Source organism: Protopterus annectens, chromosome 1.part1 (genome assembly GCF_019279795.1).
Source record: "Protopterus annectens isolate FY-2018-M chromosome 1.part1, PAN1.0, whole genome shotgun sequence".
NCBI lineage: Eukaryota > Metazoa > Chordata > Ceratodontiformes > Protopteridae > Protopterus > Protopterus annectens.
In genome coordinates, this window is record NC_056726.1 from 823,391,596 (window position 1) to 823,407,261 (window position 15,666).

Sequence of the window (15,666 nt, forward strand, 5' to 3'; positions counted from 1 at the left end):
CCAGTTTATGTCTTCAGCACTTATTCCAGAACCTTCTTCTTTGTTATTTTTTCTCATCTAATTTTCTTCTATTTCCAATACGTCTAAAATTATTCTCTTTATTCATTTTCTTTTTTTTCTTTTTCTTTACTGTTATTTTCATTTTTGTAATCCATCCATAAATGTCCAATTTTACATTTATAACATTTCAATTCACATTTTTTGCATCATGTCCCATTCCCCACAAATATTACATTTTCCTTTGTCACAGTTACTTATCAAATATCCTTCTTTAAAAAACACATTTTGGGTTGTCCCCAATATTTTACAACACTCCTATTCCTCTCCACATTTATCATGCTTGGTATATGTATATTTTTTCTTGTTCTATTTTTAACACAGTATTACAATCCCATCCACCAGTCCATAAATCCCTTTTGTCATAAACCTTTGCAATGTCCAGTACCTCTTTATATAAAGCTTTCAAATGTCCTTTCAAAGTCTGTCTTTCTACCTCTGTTCAACATTGTACATGAATCTTCCTTTTTGTTTCCCTGTTAAATGCTTTCATCACATAAAGATTCCATGGATTACAGTCTTTCTTTTTTCATATTCTCCAAGAAAAATTTCCATTGAAAAAACAGTCTCAAATATAATGTCACAAAAAGTCTCTTTGTTAATAATAAATGCACTTACCATATGTGCTTTTGCAGCCAAAGGAGATATGAAATTGTCCCACACTTCATACCTTTCCATTTCTTTGTCTTCTTTAGTTTGAATCCTTCCATATTTCATTTTTTCTGCTACTCCACTTTTGCACTCTTTTACTTTCTCTGCATATGTTTTCTTTTCCATTTCATCACTTTTCTTCAGGATTGTTTCTGCATTCTCCTTTTGCATTTTCTCCATAATGTCCCCTCAGGAACCATTTCCTTCATTTTTTGGCTCATTCTGCACCACCATTTCTTTAAGTAAGTAATCCTGCAACCCTTCTGACTAGAGGGTTGTAATTATACAGCCATCATATGCTGACTCATCTCAATCAAACAGGTTTCTTTGAAACATTTCCTGAGAATCTTGTACACATACTCTGGTCTCAATATTGGCTTTCTCTTTCATTTCTTTCACTACTCCATTATCTCCTTTTCTCTCCAACTACCTCCCTGTTTCATAAGGCTGCCTCTGCACCTGGAACAGAAACAGGAAGTGCTCTTCCAAAATGTTTGCCACTCACAACAATGAAGATTATTATTTTTTTATTGATATATACATTACATATTATTTATATATTTACATTATTTACATTATTTAAATATATTTACAAATCTCCATAGATTATACACTTCAATTTAAGCATGCCCCTCTACTCTTTTATCGACAACCAAAACATTATTTTCTCCAGGATCTTTGTCGATGTCCATTTTCCATTGTATTTAATTTCATTTAGTCTCTCGTTCCATATAGTCCATGAAGCATAAAATATTAGTCTGTCCATTTTCTTTACTTCTTCCTGTTTTTGTGCACCATAATAACCAAATTCTATTATATACATATTTATTTGCTCAGATTTTAACAAACTCTTCCCCTATTATGTTTACATATTTCTTTCCACAAATTAACTCTTTCACATTTCAAAAGCACATGCTCAGTTGTCTCAAACTATCCACATTTATTACATATTCTATCTTGCTTTTTTGTATGGCATATTTGCCTTAACTGGCAATTTTCTAATTAAAAATCATTACATTCTTTAATCTTTTTATAGTTATATCTCATCATTATGACTTTTTTCTTACACATTTCTAAATCTTTCCATGGATCAATGCAATAAAATGCTTTCATAATATTTAAGTACCATTCCTTTCTATTTTTCTCACATACATTCTTTTTTATTTTCAATAACACAATTTTGTTTTGGTACTCTTTCATTTCTTCATTCACAATACTTTTACTTCTTTGCTTTAGCTTTCTTTCCTTCCCATAATTCTTTGTATTTATAATATAGTATCATTTCTATCAAGTTTTTATTTTCCTTCATAATTCCTTTTAATACCTTATATAAAATTAAAGATGCTGCATGTATTATTGGATTTATTAGACCTAAACCTCCTTGCTCTTCTTTTATATATAGAATCCCTCTCTTGACTGGATTCAATCTAGAGCCCATAGAAAAGAAAATATAATTATCATTAATTCCTTTTCATACTTGCTAGGAAACATATAAATGTTAGCAACATAAGTAATTTTATCATGGTGTTCAACAAATGTGCTTTTTTATATGAAAATCTATATGATTTTCAAAAAATAGTCATACCCTTTACTTTGAGTACATTATCCCATTGTTGTTGTCTGTATTCATTCCTTCCAAATATGATTCCTAATATATCTATTTTCATTGAACTCAATACCTCCTGTCATACATTCAAAACCAAATCCTTTGTTTTTCTCTTTATTTATACTTAAACCAATTTTTTTTCAATTTACATTTGATTTTTCATTTACTGCTTTCATCCATACTTTATTTTTAACAATTAATACAATATCATCTGTATAATTATACATTATTGTGATCCGCTGTGGCGACCCCTAACGGGAAAAGCCGAAAGAAAATGATGATGATTGGCAATTGTACTTTTTTCATCATTTTGTATCCACCGCTACTTGACATTTTATTAATTTCCTTCACTATTACATTCATAACTAATGAGAAAATTACATTACTAGCTGGATATCCCTGATTTATTCCACATTCTATTTTTATTTCTTTCCAAATCCAGCCATTTACATTTAGTTTCACATAGTTCCTTTCATAAACAGATTTTATTACTTGTAATATTTTTGCTTATATTATATGCCTGCAAATTCTCCATAATGATTTATACTGAATATTATCATAAGCTTTACTTATATCCCTAGCATAATTTTTGCTTCTACATTTTTATTTATGATATCATCAATTATTTCTCTTATTATCCATAATAACTCTTGATTTCCTTTTCCTTTTCTTCTGAATACATTTTGGTCATATATTCTGTCCATATTTTGTAACCTTTTTATTATTATTCTCATAAAAATGTTATAATCCATATTATTCAATGTTAGAGGTCTCCAATATTTTATTTCATCTTTATTTCCTTTTTTAAATATAAATTTTATAACGCATGTATATATCTCTTTCTCTTTAATTCCAGTTTCTAACCACTCATTCATAACTTCTATAAAAAATATTTTTTTCTACTCCTTCATTTCTTTATATAGACCATATTCAGTTCCATCCAGTTCTGTTGCAGAATTCATGTTAATATCTTTTAGAATTTCATTCAATTCTTTCATAGTTATTTTTTGTTCTAAATACGCATTATCTTTATTATTTCATTTTTCACCTTTATAAATTTGTTCTATGTTTTCTTCTCTTTTAACAAATAATTCCAATATGCATTCTTTATTTCATATATTCCTTCTTGCTGTTTTATTTGCTTACTTTCCTTATTTTTAATTCTCTTATATTTTCATTCCTTTACTATTTTACTCAAATATGGTGCTACCTCTTCTTTCTTTCCTTGTAAACATTATTTTGTTTATATAAAAAAAATGTTAATTTGAATGTGATTCATTTTATATATTTCTCTTTCTTTTTCATAAAAGGAATTTTTCTTCTCTAATAAGTCTATGAATGTTTCTTGACTTAACATCTTATATCTCTCTCTTTTTCTTTTTTTTCTTCTTCCTTATACATTCTAAAAACACTTTTTTATATTTCTGTTTAAAAGTAAGACACCAAACAGTCCAATTCTCATAAAACCCTCTCATATTTATATGATTTTTCCATAATTCCATAACTTCTTTTTTCTCTTCTAAATCTAATTCCTTTTCATTAAGTATCCTTATTCATTTTCCTATTCTTATATAGTCTTCATTTTCCTGTACTTTAACCCATATAGACACATGATCTGCAAATCCAGCATATTGCCCTGGAGGGCATTATTGCACCTAGAGAATGGGCTCTCTGTAAAGTTGTTGTGTTTTACTTACTTTTTTTAAAGTACATTATTTTTTTATATATTTTTCATATATAATGGTTCCCTCCACCTATTGTTTCAAACGTTCTGTAGTATATATTAATGGTGTTGGAGGAAGCATTTTATATCAGAAATATATAAAAAAATAATATAGTACTATGGGGAAGGTTGACAGGGGTCTATATCAGTTCTGCAGAAGCTTCCTTCTTTAAAGCTGTATTCATCAACACAATTTCCATGAAACTAACTTCAGTGAATGACAAAATCTTTTACAGGGTAAGGACGTGATTGGCCAACACCACAATGTTGCTGTTTTCCCCACAAAAGTGCGATCTCAGAGTTGGTATATTAAGTTAGGGGTGTGTGTGGGATGCAGCCCCCCCACTTGGGTGGGTTTCATTTACTGTGATGTGTGTTTTGGTGGGGTAGTGGCCAAGGTCTTAATTACCTTGTAAAAGATTTCTTCACTCTCTGAAGTTAGTTTCAGGGAATTGATGTCAATGAATACATCTTTGAAGAAGGAAGCTTTTGCGGAAGTGATATAGACCTGGTTAACAGGGATCAGGTGCAATGACATACAAAAAGTTTTAACATTTACTATAATTCTTTTACATTTAAATTTAAATTTTTCTACTTATGGTACTGATTATTAGAGGCATCCCAATTTCAGAAGGGAGCCACTCATCTTAAATCAAAATATGATACTAATATAAAAACTCTGTAATTTATAAAATAAGAGAAAAGTGCAATAACTGGTGGATAGTTAGACTTCAAGAAGGAGTGAAAGGCAAATGCATGGTCATATTGCTGCAGTAGTAGCTCCACTGGTGTAGCTGTAGAAAGACCATCAGCTGTCACTGAAGAAGCCCACAGGACTTTGGCTTCATAACCAGTGAAAAAGCTACAAAAAGTCCATATGAAAATAAACACTCATCCAGGCAACAATTCTGGGGAACGCTGTTGTATCAAATAGGACAATGATAATATTCTGTGATTAAGAGACACAATAAAGCCATGGGGAATGACATCTCATTAGAGTCTCATTATTATGTATCTGAATCAAAAAATTATATTTAAACTTTACTAACCTGTAGTATTGGCAGGTGCATTGTTCAATTACTGGCTTATCCAGTTTGCTGTTGGGGAAGGGGGTTGCACTTTTGGCTCATAGTGGAACTAATATTTTCATATATCTTATTAAAAATTATTAGTATAAATGTTATCATACTGTTGTCCTACTTTTATAACTGCATACTATATAACAAATAATTGTTATTATTGGGTGTAATATGGCAGAGCTGTAGCCAGTTCATCTGACACCCTAGTTTTCCAGACTGGTGTCTCCCAAAACAGAGTTGAAGAACAAAAAAGAGCAAAAAAGATTTTGAGGACGAAAAGGTCTTCCGTTCTCTTCCCTCTTTTCCTCTCTGAATTGTAACCGCAGCAGGCTCCTTGCTAAAGTTGCTAACACACAGTTGAGCTCTGTGAATGCATTGTTGGCATCACCAAAGAAGAGACACAATGTGATCCACAGCTTGTTATAGGAATACTGGTACTGCACTCATGCCACATCAACAAGTACTGCTTGCAGCCAATGGAAGCAACTCACCTTTCTGCCCAGCACTAGTTGTACTTAGTAATATGAAACACACTGGGACAATAACAAATGGGGCAGAAAGCTAAGCTAATTAATAGAAGAACAATATGTATCTGATCTGTTGTTACAGTACATAGGAATATAAACGACAGGTAAGTACTAAGCCAGCTGCCATTCCAGGCCATTTTATGCTTAGCCAATTTCCCTTTTTGTGCTGAAAATAATCTCATTTGGTTATAGATTGGCCTTACTCATCCATGGTCGATAATTATGTATTACCCTTAATGACAATAACTGGGATCATACCATAGGTAATTTGAGGGGACCTATATGTGGGATAAAGGATTTAGGAGCTGCCTCTGTCCATTAGTAGTACAGGGGGCAGTTCTGGGGTAAATATTTTGTTTGCTATCCATAGATGTAAGTTACGCTTAAATATGGACAGAATGAACTTTGTTTTATTTGGATGGGAAGTCTGTTGCAGAGCAGCAGTATCCTCTGTGACATATACTTGTCACTCCAAATCATTCTGTTGATGTTAGAAAAGAGGTTTAGAATATATGTTCCCTAGACCTTGTGTGATGTATTATTGTCTGTGTTAAATTAAATAAAGGATACCGCTCTAAGTTACTAAAAGTGTATACAGCTGGTCTTGCCTCTACACACAGTGTTAATTATGAAACCAGACCACTTATTAAGTGGTCTCTATCTCTCTCTCTCTTTCTTTTGAGTTGCCCCTTAAGAGAAAGGTAATAGCCAGGTGTGGTCTGAGACTAGAGTTTGTGTCAGTGTGTAAGTAGGTCACCTGAATTTGACTACAGGTTGCAGAAATGAAAATTATGCCTATTTGTGCATCTGCACCTAACAGCTTTATGCAGCTTCTGTGGGGACCACAGAAGTTGTACCTTATAGGATACCACCTACTCCATGGCTCTACTGAGAGACTTCACTGGCCATGTGAGGAATGGTGGAAATAATTGCAGGACAGAGACTGGAAGGAACTGCTTGCCTGAGCTGAACCCAAGTAAGGAATTATTACTGGACTTTACAACATGGAGGTCATGGACGTGAAGTTTGAATGGACCCCGTTAAAGACCTTAGAAGGTCAGAATGTGGGCCAGAAGACAGTAGCTGCAGCAGTTAGTTACCAAAGTGAAGGCCTGGATTTGGGAAGGGACTGGTGAAGGCGTGTTGAATGACTTTCAGATGGTCTCAAAAAAGGATCTGATAAACCATCCAATAATTCAGGAGTGGGTAGGTTGTTCTCCAAGTTTTCTCAGCAAGAATGAAGACATGCAGACCTTGACTGGGATCACCTTTCAAGAGGTGGAAGGAACACTTTGAAGAAACCATGAGCCTAGTTATCTGTCATCCTATGAAAAGACAGTATGACAGAAGTACCTGGTAGGACTGGTACAATTTCAGTAAATAAGGTCACTGCAAGTGACAATTCTGAGGTGGCAATACTTTGGTAGTGAGCAAGATGCGAACAGATATACTAAAGGTGCAAAACTGTTGGACTGTTGTGGTCAATGTCTCTTAAATATTGCATACAAGGCAGAGAAAGAAACCTCTGGATTGACAAACTGGGGGCAGTGGTGGGTGGGGAGACGCTGGCTGTTATTTTCAAAGAAGGGGCCATAAGACTGTATTCTGTTTGTAGAAGAATCATGGTCCTCACTTCCCAGGGAAAGCCTGTGGTGGGGTTTGGAAAGGAGACTTATTATGATGAACCTGGCGTTTTCTGATTTTCTTTCTGCAACTTGTGGTCATACATTGGTGACCCTCTTTTCTACCATCACAAACTCCAACCGTATAGTACCTGGTCAGAGGTTTGCCACCATTTTCATACCCACCTGAGGCCTCTCCCAGGAGTCACTTCCAAGGAAGGAAGGACATCACCATTGATCACGAAATCTGTTCCAGTACCAAAACTGCATGTAGATGAAAGACTGAATAGTTGGTAATTTTCACAGTCTCACATACAAGCCTTGGCTACTTCTCCAGTGGTAAAACAACTTTTCATTACTCCAGAACCAACTTCAGAAAATGTGTTAATAATGTAACATTCTATGGTTGTCCAATTTTTATTAGCTGCATTTATGCATTTGAGCCCCCCCCCCAAAAAAAAATCTGATTTGCAAATGTGGTATGTCTTCATTTCATTTTGAAGTACTGTTATTAACATCTGTTCACTCTGGATGTATTTAAGTTTGTATTAATTTAATGTAATGAGATGTTATTCAGATGCACATTTGATAACAAATAACTGCATGATTAGTTTTAAAAGCTGTTCAAATAATTAATAATAGAATATACACAAAATGAACAAGTAAATGACCACTTTCAAAAGCTTGTAACAAATGCATGGTTGAATTAATAATCCATTTTGATGTAATAATGTGGACTTTAGAATTGCCTGCTTAACTGTTAACAGCAGTTAATACATCAAAACACATTAAGGAGCATTGCAAATCTCAGTCATAAAACAGGACAGACTGTGAAGATGCTGAACTCCATTTTCTGTGCTATGCATGTACTCGAGTATTATTTCACAAAGAATACTAGCAGATGGGCAAGCTGGTTACTGAGTATCTTTTAGGGATAATGCTTAATGTGTGCAGCACATCAGCTCTATCTGTCAACAATAACTTCTTTGCAAATTAATATTTTTTTGTTCAGTAATGCTATCAGTCTTAGCCTCTGCTGCCCCTTCCTCTTTTGTCTTTGTTCTTTACCAATATGAGCATATTCTATAGTGAATCCTGTCTTCCAGAGCCATAGCTAGGTCATCTGGTACCCTGGGCAGACCCTGAACTAGTACCCCCTCAAGCTAAACTGAAGGATAAAAAAAATGAACTTGAGGTCAAAGCAAATGAAAACAAATACAAACAAACCCAAAATGCAGTCAAATTGAACACTTGTGTAAGTCCCTTGCTACAGTTAGTACTAACCTGTAACAAAGAGCTTATGCAAGCTCCTTGCCAAATGTACTGACACATTAGTCTAATAAACGGTATTCATTGAAGAGGCCGTGATACCACCTGTGGCTTCTTAAATGAATGCTATTTCTTAACTTATAGTATGCCCCATTAGCAGCTATTGATAGTGACCCTCTAACAGCTTGCTCCAATCTACTTATGGCTTTGCTATCCTCCCATTATGTGGCCAAAGAATGTTTGTTTTAGTTTACTATCAGACCTTTCATTGAACAGTCTGTGTTTATTTCCTTAAGCACTGGCTGACTTGATCTTCTTTCAGTTGATGGAGTTTTTCTACAGCACCGTGGTTCAAATCAATTTTCTGGTGTACAGGCTTACTGATAGTCCAGTTCTCACAGGCATATATTATTATCTGGAAATCCATACCTTTCACTATACAAACTGTTATTGGCAATGTCTTTGCTCTTAAAGATCTTATCCAGATTTGCCACACCATTCATCCATCCAGCCACAACCCCTTTTTCACATTTTTGCACATTTAGTCAGGGTGTTACTTCAAAAACGACAATCATCTAGCGTTACGGTTTACACCGCCGGGTGGCTAGCCCTGTCATGGTAGTTCTTCCACACCACAATCACACGCTCACACCTATGGCCAATTTAGAGTGTTCAATTCATACCTTTCCTACTGAAAAAACAATGTTGTTTGATTTCACACCTGCTGTCATCATCTGCAGATATCTTTGAGTCATGGAAAAAAGTCTTTCATTGCTTCTATGTCTTCTACTTTTATTTGCAATGAACTGATACAAGATTACAAAATGATAGTTTTTTAATGTTGACCAGCTGTTGAACTCTTACTTTCACCTTAGTCAACAGACTTATGAACTTCTTCTCATTTTTAGCCATCAGAGTGGCACGATTTGCAAATCTGAGGTTGTTAGTATTTCTGCTAGTAATTTTGACTCCAGGATTTGATTCATCTAACCTAGCATTTTGCTGATATATTCAGCATATGCATTTAATAAGCACAGGGACAGTAATACTGCCTTGTTGCACTCCTTTCCTGCTGTTGGACCAGTTACTCATGCCATACTAGCTTCTAACTGATGCTTCTTGCTGTGCATAACAATTCCTCAGGTGGTAAATAAAATGACATTAAATCTCCATTTCTTTGAGAACTTGGCACAGGTTGTTATGGTCCATACAGTCAAAATATTTATAGTCGTAAATAAGGCAGAAGTAAATAGTTTCCTGAAACTGACATGCTTTCTATATTATCTAGCAGATGCTAGCAATTTGATATCTGGTGACCATACCTCTTCTAAAACCAGCTTGCACATTAGGCATATTGCTGCTGTCTCACTTGCTGGATCTTCAATATCATCTTGCTAGCATGTAGAATAAGTGCAGCTGGTTGATAATTTGACCATTTTTTAGCATTTCCATTTTTAGGATTGGAATATAATCTACCTTTTATTATCCAATGTCCTCTGCTGTGTTTTTCAGATTTGCTGGTAAATTGCAAACAGCATTGTAACAGTATAATTTTGCAGGATTTTAAACAACTGAGTGGGAATTCATTCACTTCTTACAGCCCTGTTACTAGCAAGGATTTCTAGATCCCATTTAACTTCACCCTTCATGATGTCTGGATCAGATTAGAGAACATATGAATTACAGCCTTGTTAGCAGCAAAGTTTTCTAGATCCCACTTGATTTCACCCTTCACAATGTCTTGATCTAGATCAGAGAACATATGTAATTACTGCCTTGTTATTAACAAGGCTTTCTAGATCCCATTTAACCTCACCCTTCATGAGGTCTGGATCTAGATTAGAGAACATATATAATTACAGCCTTGTTAGTAGCAAGGTTTTCTAGTCCTGTTTCAATTCACCCTTTACAATGTCTGAACCCAAATCAGAGAACATATGTAATTACAGCCTTGTTAGTAGCACAGTTTTCTAGATTCTGTTTAACTTCCCTTCACAATGCCTGAATCTAGATCAGAGAACAACCATCATATATATAATAATGATTTTTGGATCCTTCTTATGTGTATTTCTGACACCTCTTCTTAATATCTTCTGGCAGATTCCTCCCATTTCTGCCTTTAACCATGTCCATCTTTTAACCTGAAGTTTTCCCTTAATAATGCCCAATCTTCTTGAAGGGATAGATTAATGTTTTGTACCAACAACTTCATGTGATATACAGAAGCAGATGTTTCAGACTGTGATTTATACTGGAATGCAACAGAACACACTGTAAACTTTAAACATTTCCTACCCTAAAATGTGCATGCTGTAAGGTAGTAGAGTTTATCCTTTAGTATTTTCTAGAATGCCTTTCTGTGAACCTTGAATTTAATCAGCTTTCAATGTGATATACCAGTTTTCTGTTATTAATTAGTAAGGACTGCATACTATCAATCCTCTTATTTTTATTATTACATATTATTTACAAGATGTGAAATCCTTTATGAAATGGAAACATTTTACACTTTAAAGAGTTGATACTTATATGATAACTATAATGTAGAAATTACAGTAGCATGGCTAGAAGTATGTAAACAGACACACACACACACACACACACACACACACACACACACACACACACACACACACACACACACACACACACACACACACACACACACACACACACACACACACACACATTGATTTAATTCATATTTACTGAATAAAAACAGTTATCAGCCAGTACAAAAATTCTCTTCATATTGTATTCCCATAATTTTAATTAGTTTAAATAATTGGTATAAGCAGCATGGAAGACCTTTTCAGTAAAACTTAGGGGGTCCATATATTTTTGACTACAAACATACAATACATAGACAACTGTAATTTCTGTACTTGTAACATATTATTACATTATGCATGTTTAGAAGGATTGTTTGTGCCAGAATTGCTAACTACCTAGACGGCCATTATAACATACTTGGTTTATCATTTTTGTTAAGTTCAAGGCAACACTTTCTACAACAAAACAGAAAAATTCTACTGGTAAGGTGAGAACTGTCTGGATCTATCAGAATATCAAATGGAAGAAAATCGGTCTTACCTAGTCTGTATGATGATTCTGGTAACTCAGGATCTAAACAAAACAGAAAAGTTTGAATGAGAACCACTGAATGGCACAATTAAATCATGATGTTTTCAACCAGTTCCCAACCCATCTACTATCACCACAGAAAGAGGCTCAGAAATCCTTACTAAAAATGGTAGCTGAGACAGCATATTTACATTCAACACCACCAATGACAACATCATCTCTGAGAGTGGGGAGTGAGTGTGTGACAACTGGTATTTATGATGTTTTCCTGTTAGAACTTTTTGATGATGAGAACATGTCATAGGTATTCTGTAAAATTAACAGCTTATGGGTGCTGTAGTAGGGACTGAAATAATAAAAATAAAAAGGACGATGAGACCTTCAAACTCCATTGCTCACTGATAGCCAACTGCTAACATGATGAGATAACCTCTCAAAGGCCAAAAACACAGCCTCTACAGGATCTGATAACATCCCAGGCTGTGTCCTACATGGGCTCCAACAAGAATTAGCAACAACGTTGGGTACTCTTTTCAGTCATAATCTAAGCACCATGTTTGTCCTAGCTGAATGGAAAATAGCCACTGTTATTTCCTTGCACAAAGGTGGTGTTTGCACTGACCCTGGGAACTATGGCCTTAAGCTAAACACCAAAAAATGTATAGTCATACCCTTTGGTAAAAACAAGGTAACCCCAAGTTACCACATAGGTGGCAATCCATTAAGCACAGAAGAGGTTATCAGGGACCTGGGGACCCAAGTTGACAGTAACCTTTCTTTTGACACTCACATTGCCAAAGTGGTTAGGAGGACCTTCTACATTGCCCACCTGATTATGAAAGGATTCACATCCAGATCAAGGGAGGTCATTGTTCCTCTGTACTCTTCACTTATCAGACCAGTGATTGAGTACAATGCCCCATTCAGAATGTATCTTACCCGACACCTGCAGCAATTGGAAAGACCCCAAAAGTTCCTCACCAAAAGGATAAAGGGGCTCAAAAATATGCCATATGCTGCCCGACTGAAGAAACTCCAGCTATATTCAGTCGCATACCGTCTGCTCAGAGGTGACCTGTGCCTGACATACAAGGCCATGTCCAACCCGGAATTAATGGACATGCTCCACCGCAAAAAATCCAAATCCACCAGAGCCACAAGAGCAAGAGACTTAAACCTCAACACGGATATAAATAGGACATGCTGGAGGGACAGATTCATCACCCAGAGACTCCCTATGCTGTGGAACAGATTCCCGGTCCATGTGAGACAGAGCACCTCGCTGGCTCTGTTCAAGAGGAATCTTGACCAGTGGATGGGAGATCGGGATCATCTCTGTATCACTGCTGGACAGAGGCACGGCAAACTAATGGGTATAGTATTCTTCAACCTAAGGGGTGGTGAAAGCCACGCAACTCTGGCTAGGCTTATAAATGCCCTAGGGCAGATAGCCTAGTATGAACCTATGAACCTATGAACCTATAGACCTATTAGCCTGACTAGCCTTATCTGTAAGTTCATGGAGTGAATCATCATGGACCTTATCAACAAAGATATAGGTAATCGCCAAACACTTGACCCTGCTCAGTTTGGATTTGTCAAAGGGAGATCATGCCTCTTAAACCTAGTGGACTTCTTTGAGACAATCATCAAGGCCCAAGGGGAAATCTGTGCATACAGCCTACCTAAACTTAGCCAAGGAATTAGACACTATTCCCCACTCAGACATCATTGACAAACTTACCCAGCTAGGTATCAACCCTTATATTGTTAGATGGGTCGCTAATTGGCTCAATGATAGAACATATATATATAATCAAAATAGGGGAATCCACCTCCAACAGCAGACCTGTAACCAGTGGTGTTCCATGGGGATCAGTCCTGGGATCTCTACTATATGGAATCTATTTCTCATCCACCTCCAGCAGCAGACCTGTAACCAGTGGTGTTCCACGGGGATGAGTCCTGGGATCTCTACTGTTTGGAATATATTTCTCTGAAGTACAAGCAAAAACTAAAGATTTCTGGCTGACAAAGTTTGCTGATGAATGCAAACTGGGAGCAGTCGTAGAATCTCCAAATGATGTCAGCATCCTACATGAAGGTCTTACACAAACAAATGATTGGTGCCAAAGTCATGGCCTTAAACTCTACGCAAAAAAATGTATTATCATTCTTTTCAGTAAGAGTGATGTTCCTGCTAACTACCACATCAATAGCAACACCCTAAGTATGCCCTCAGTGGTGAGAGACCTGGCCACACAGGTTGACAGCAACCTTACCTTTGATTACCATGTCTCCACGGTGGTAAAAAGGGCATTCTATACTCCTAATCTCATAAGTAAGGGCATTGCCTATAGAAAAAAAGTAGTTATAACCTCCCTGTACTCTTCCCTCACCAGCCCAATAATTGAGTACAACGCCCCTTTTGGTATGTACCTTTCCAAGCACCTGCAGCAATTGGAGAGACCACAAAGGTTCCTCACATGGAAAATTCAAGGTCTTCAGCATCTGTCCCATGTGGATCATCTGAAATAACTGCCACTTTATTCTGTTTCATACAGACTACTCAGAGGCAATCTCTGCCTTGCATATAAGGCAATCTCTGAGCCTGCTTTATTGGAAATGCTGCATATCTGCAAGCCAAATGGTACACGGGTTACTGACTCAAAAGACCTTAACCTGGCATGTGACATTAATAGAACCTGCTGAAGGGACATATTTGTCTCCCAGAGGTTTCCATACCTTTGGGACAGACTCCCACTTCATGTCAAATAGAGCACCTCATTGGCCCTCTTCAAATGCAGTGTAGATTATTGTATGAGTAACTGTAAATTCACCCTGGGGTTTCCACCTGTGTCCCTCTTGGACAGGGGCAATAGGTGCTGATTGTGGAAATAAGGGTAGAACTTGGCTAGGCTTGTAAGGGTTCTAGGGCCATTAGAATAATAACTTCCTATGATCCTATGAAATTTATGAGACGTATACCTACACAATCTGGAGGCTGTCCTTTTACAGAACAAAATGATTGCTAAGCTTCACAGAAGCCCGTCCCCACCTCTGCATGCATGCATCATGATCATATAAGTTGAAATCACTTCCTAACCCTCCTACTACCAGAATAAATAAGCATTAGGCCAATACCATAGCATGACCACTCTCTCTAGTGTGCATAATAAAAAGTCATGTAATACAGGGAGGGATAATATTGCAGACACTTAGCCATCCGATTCCTTAATGCCTGCACACACAGATGGGTACGCTTTAATATCTGATGACTCCTTTGTTTGGCACACATCTTCTACTCTCACCAGGAAGGATTAAAATAGGATGACAGCCAGTTGTTCTTCAGTTACAAGAACCATGACAAATATGATTATGATCCAAGAGAATAAACTACTAAAGTCAGCATATAAAGACACTATAAAAACAAAACTGGCAAAGGCATGTCTAAAAATTCAGATTTATTGTTCTCAAAAGTACTGAAACGTCCTCAGAGTTAACATAATAACAACAACCATTTCCAGTTATACAATGTTCAAATAAATCAAATAACAACAATCACTTCCTTCAGAAAAAAAGTTCAAATAAATCACATGATCTCTTCTATAAGGAAGGAAATGTCTTAATAAAAGGTCAAAGAGTTATAAAAGGACATGTACATTATTTAAAAAACACTTTATAGATGGGTACCCCTAGCTTTATCGAATAGTACTTTGGTTGACATCTGTTTAGTCAACACAATTTGGTTGAGAGGTGTGCATGATTGGCAGTCCCCGAGTAGGGGAATATTCGCTTTCCTCAGGGATTGTGTGATCTTGGAGTTAAAACATATAATTAACAGTGGATGTGGAGGGGCACAGCCTCCCCACATAGGAGGTGCAGCTGGGCTTGCCCTCTGCAAATAAACATGTTTTCTTTGTGTTTTTTCTTCAAATTTTTGCATGCACTGAGAGTAATGCTTGGCGCTTGGGTAGCAGCTTATCGACTTGCATAATGTTGATCAATTTGTGTCAGCATTATGCACGTCAACATAAATGCCATTTCA

At 36.2% G+C, this 15,666-nt stretch overlaps 1 protein-coding gene across 1 annotated transcript in view; it reads right to left on the bottom strand.

Annotated features, from left to right (window-relative positions):
- The window catches only part of CA9 (carbonic anhydrase 9), a 733,318-nt gene that overhangs the window by 49,462 nt on the left and 668,190 nt on the right, over positions 1–15,666 (bottom strand). Inside the window, exon 9 of the mRNA XM_044087344.1 lies at positions 11,628–11,660. Within this exon, the coding sequence (XP_043943279.1) occupies positions 11,628–11,660 (33 nt within the window). The remainder of the gene's footprint in view (positions 1–11,627; positions 11,661–15,666) is intronic.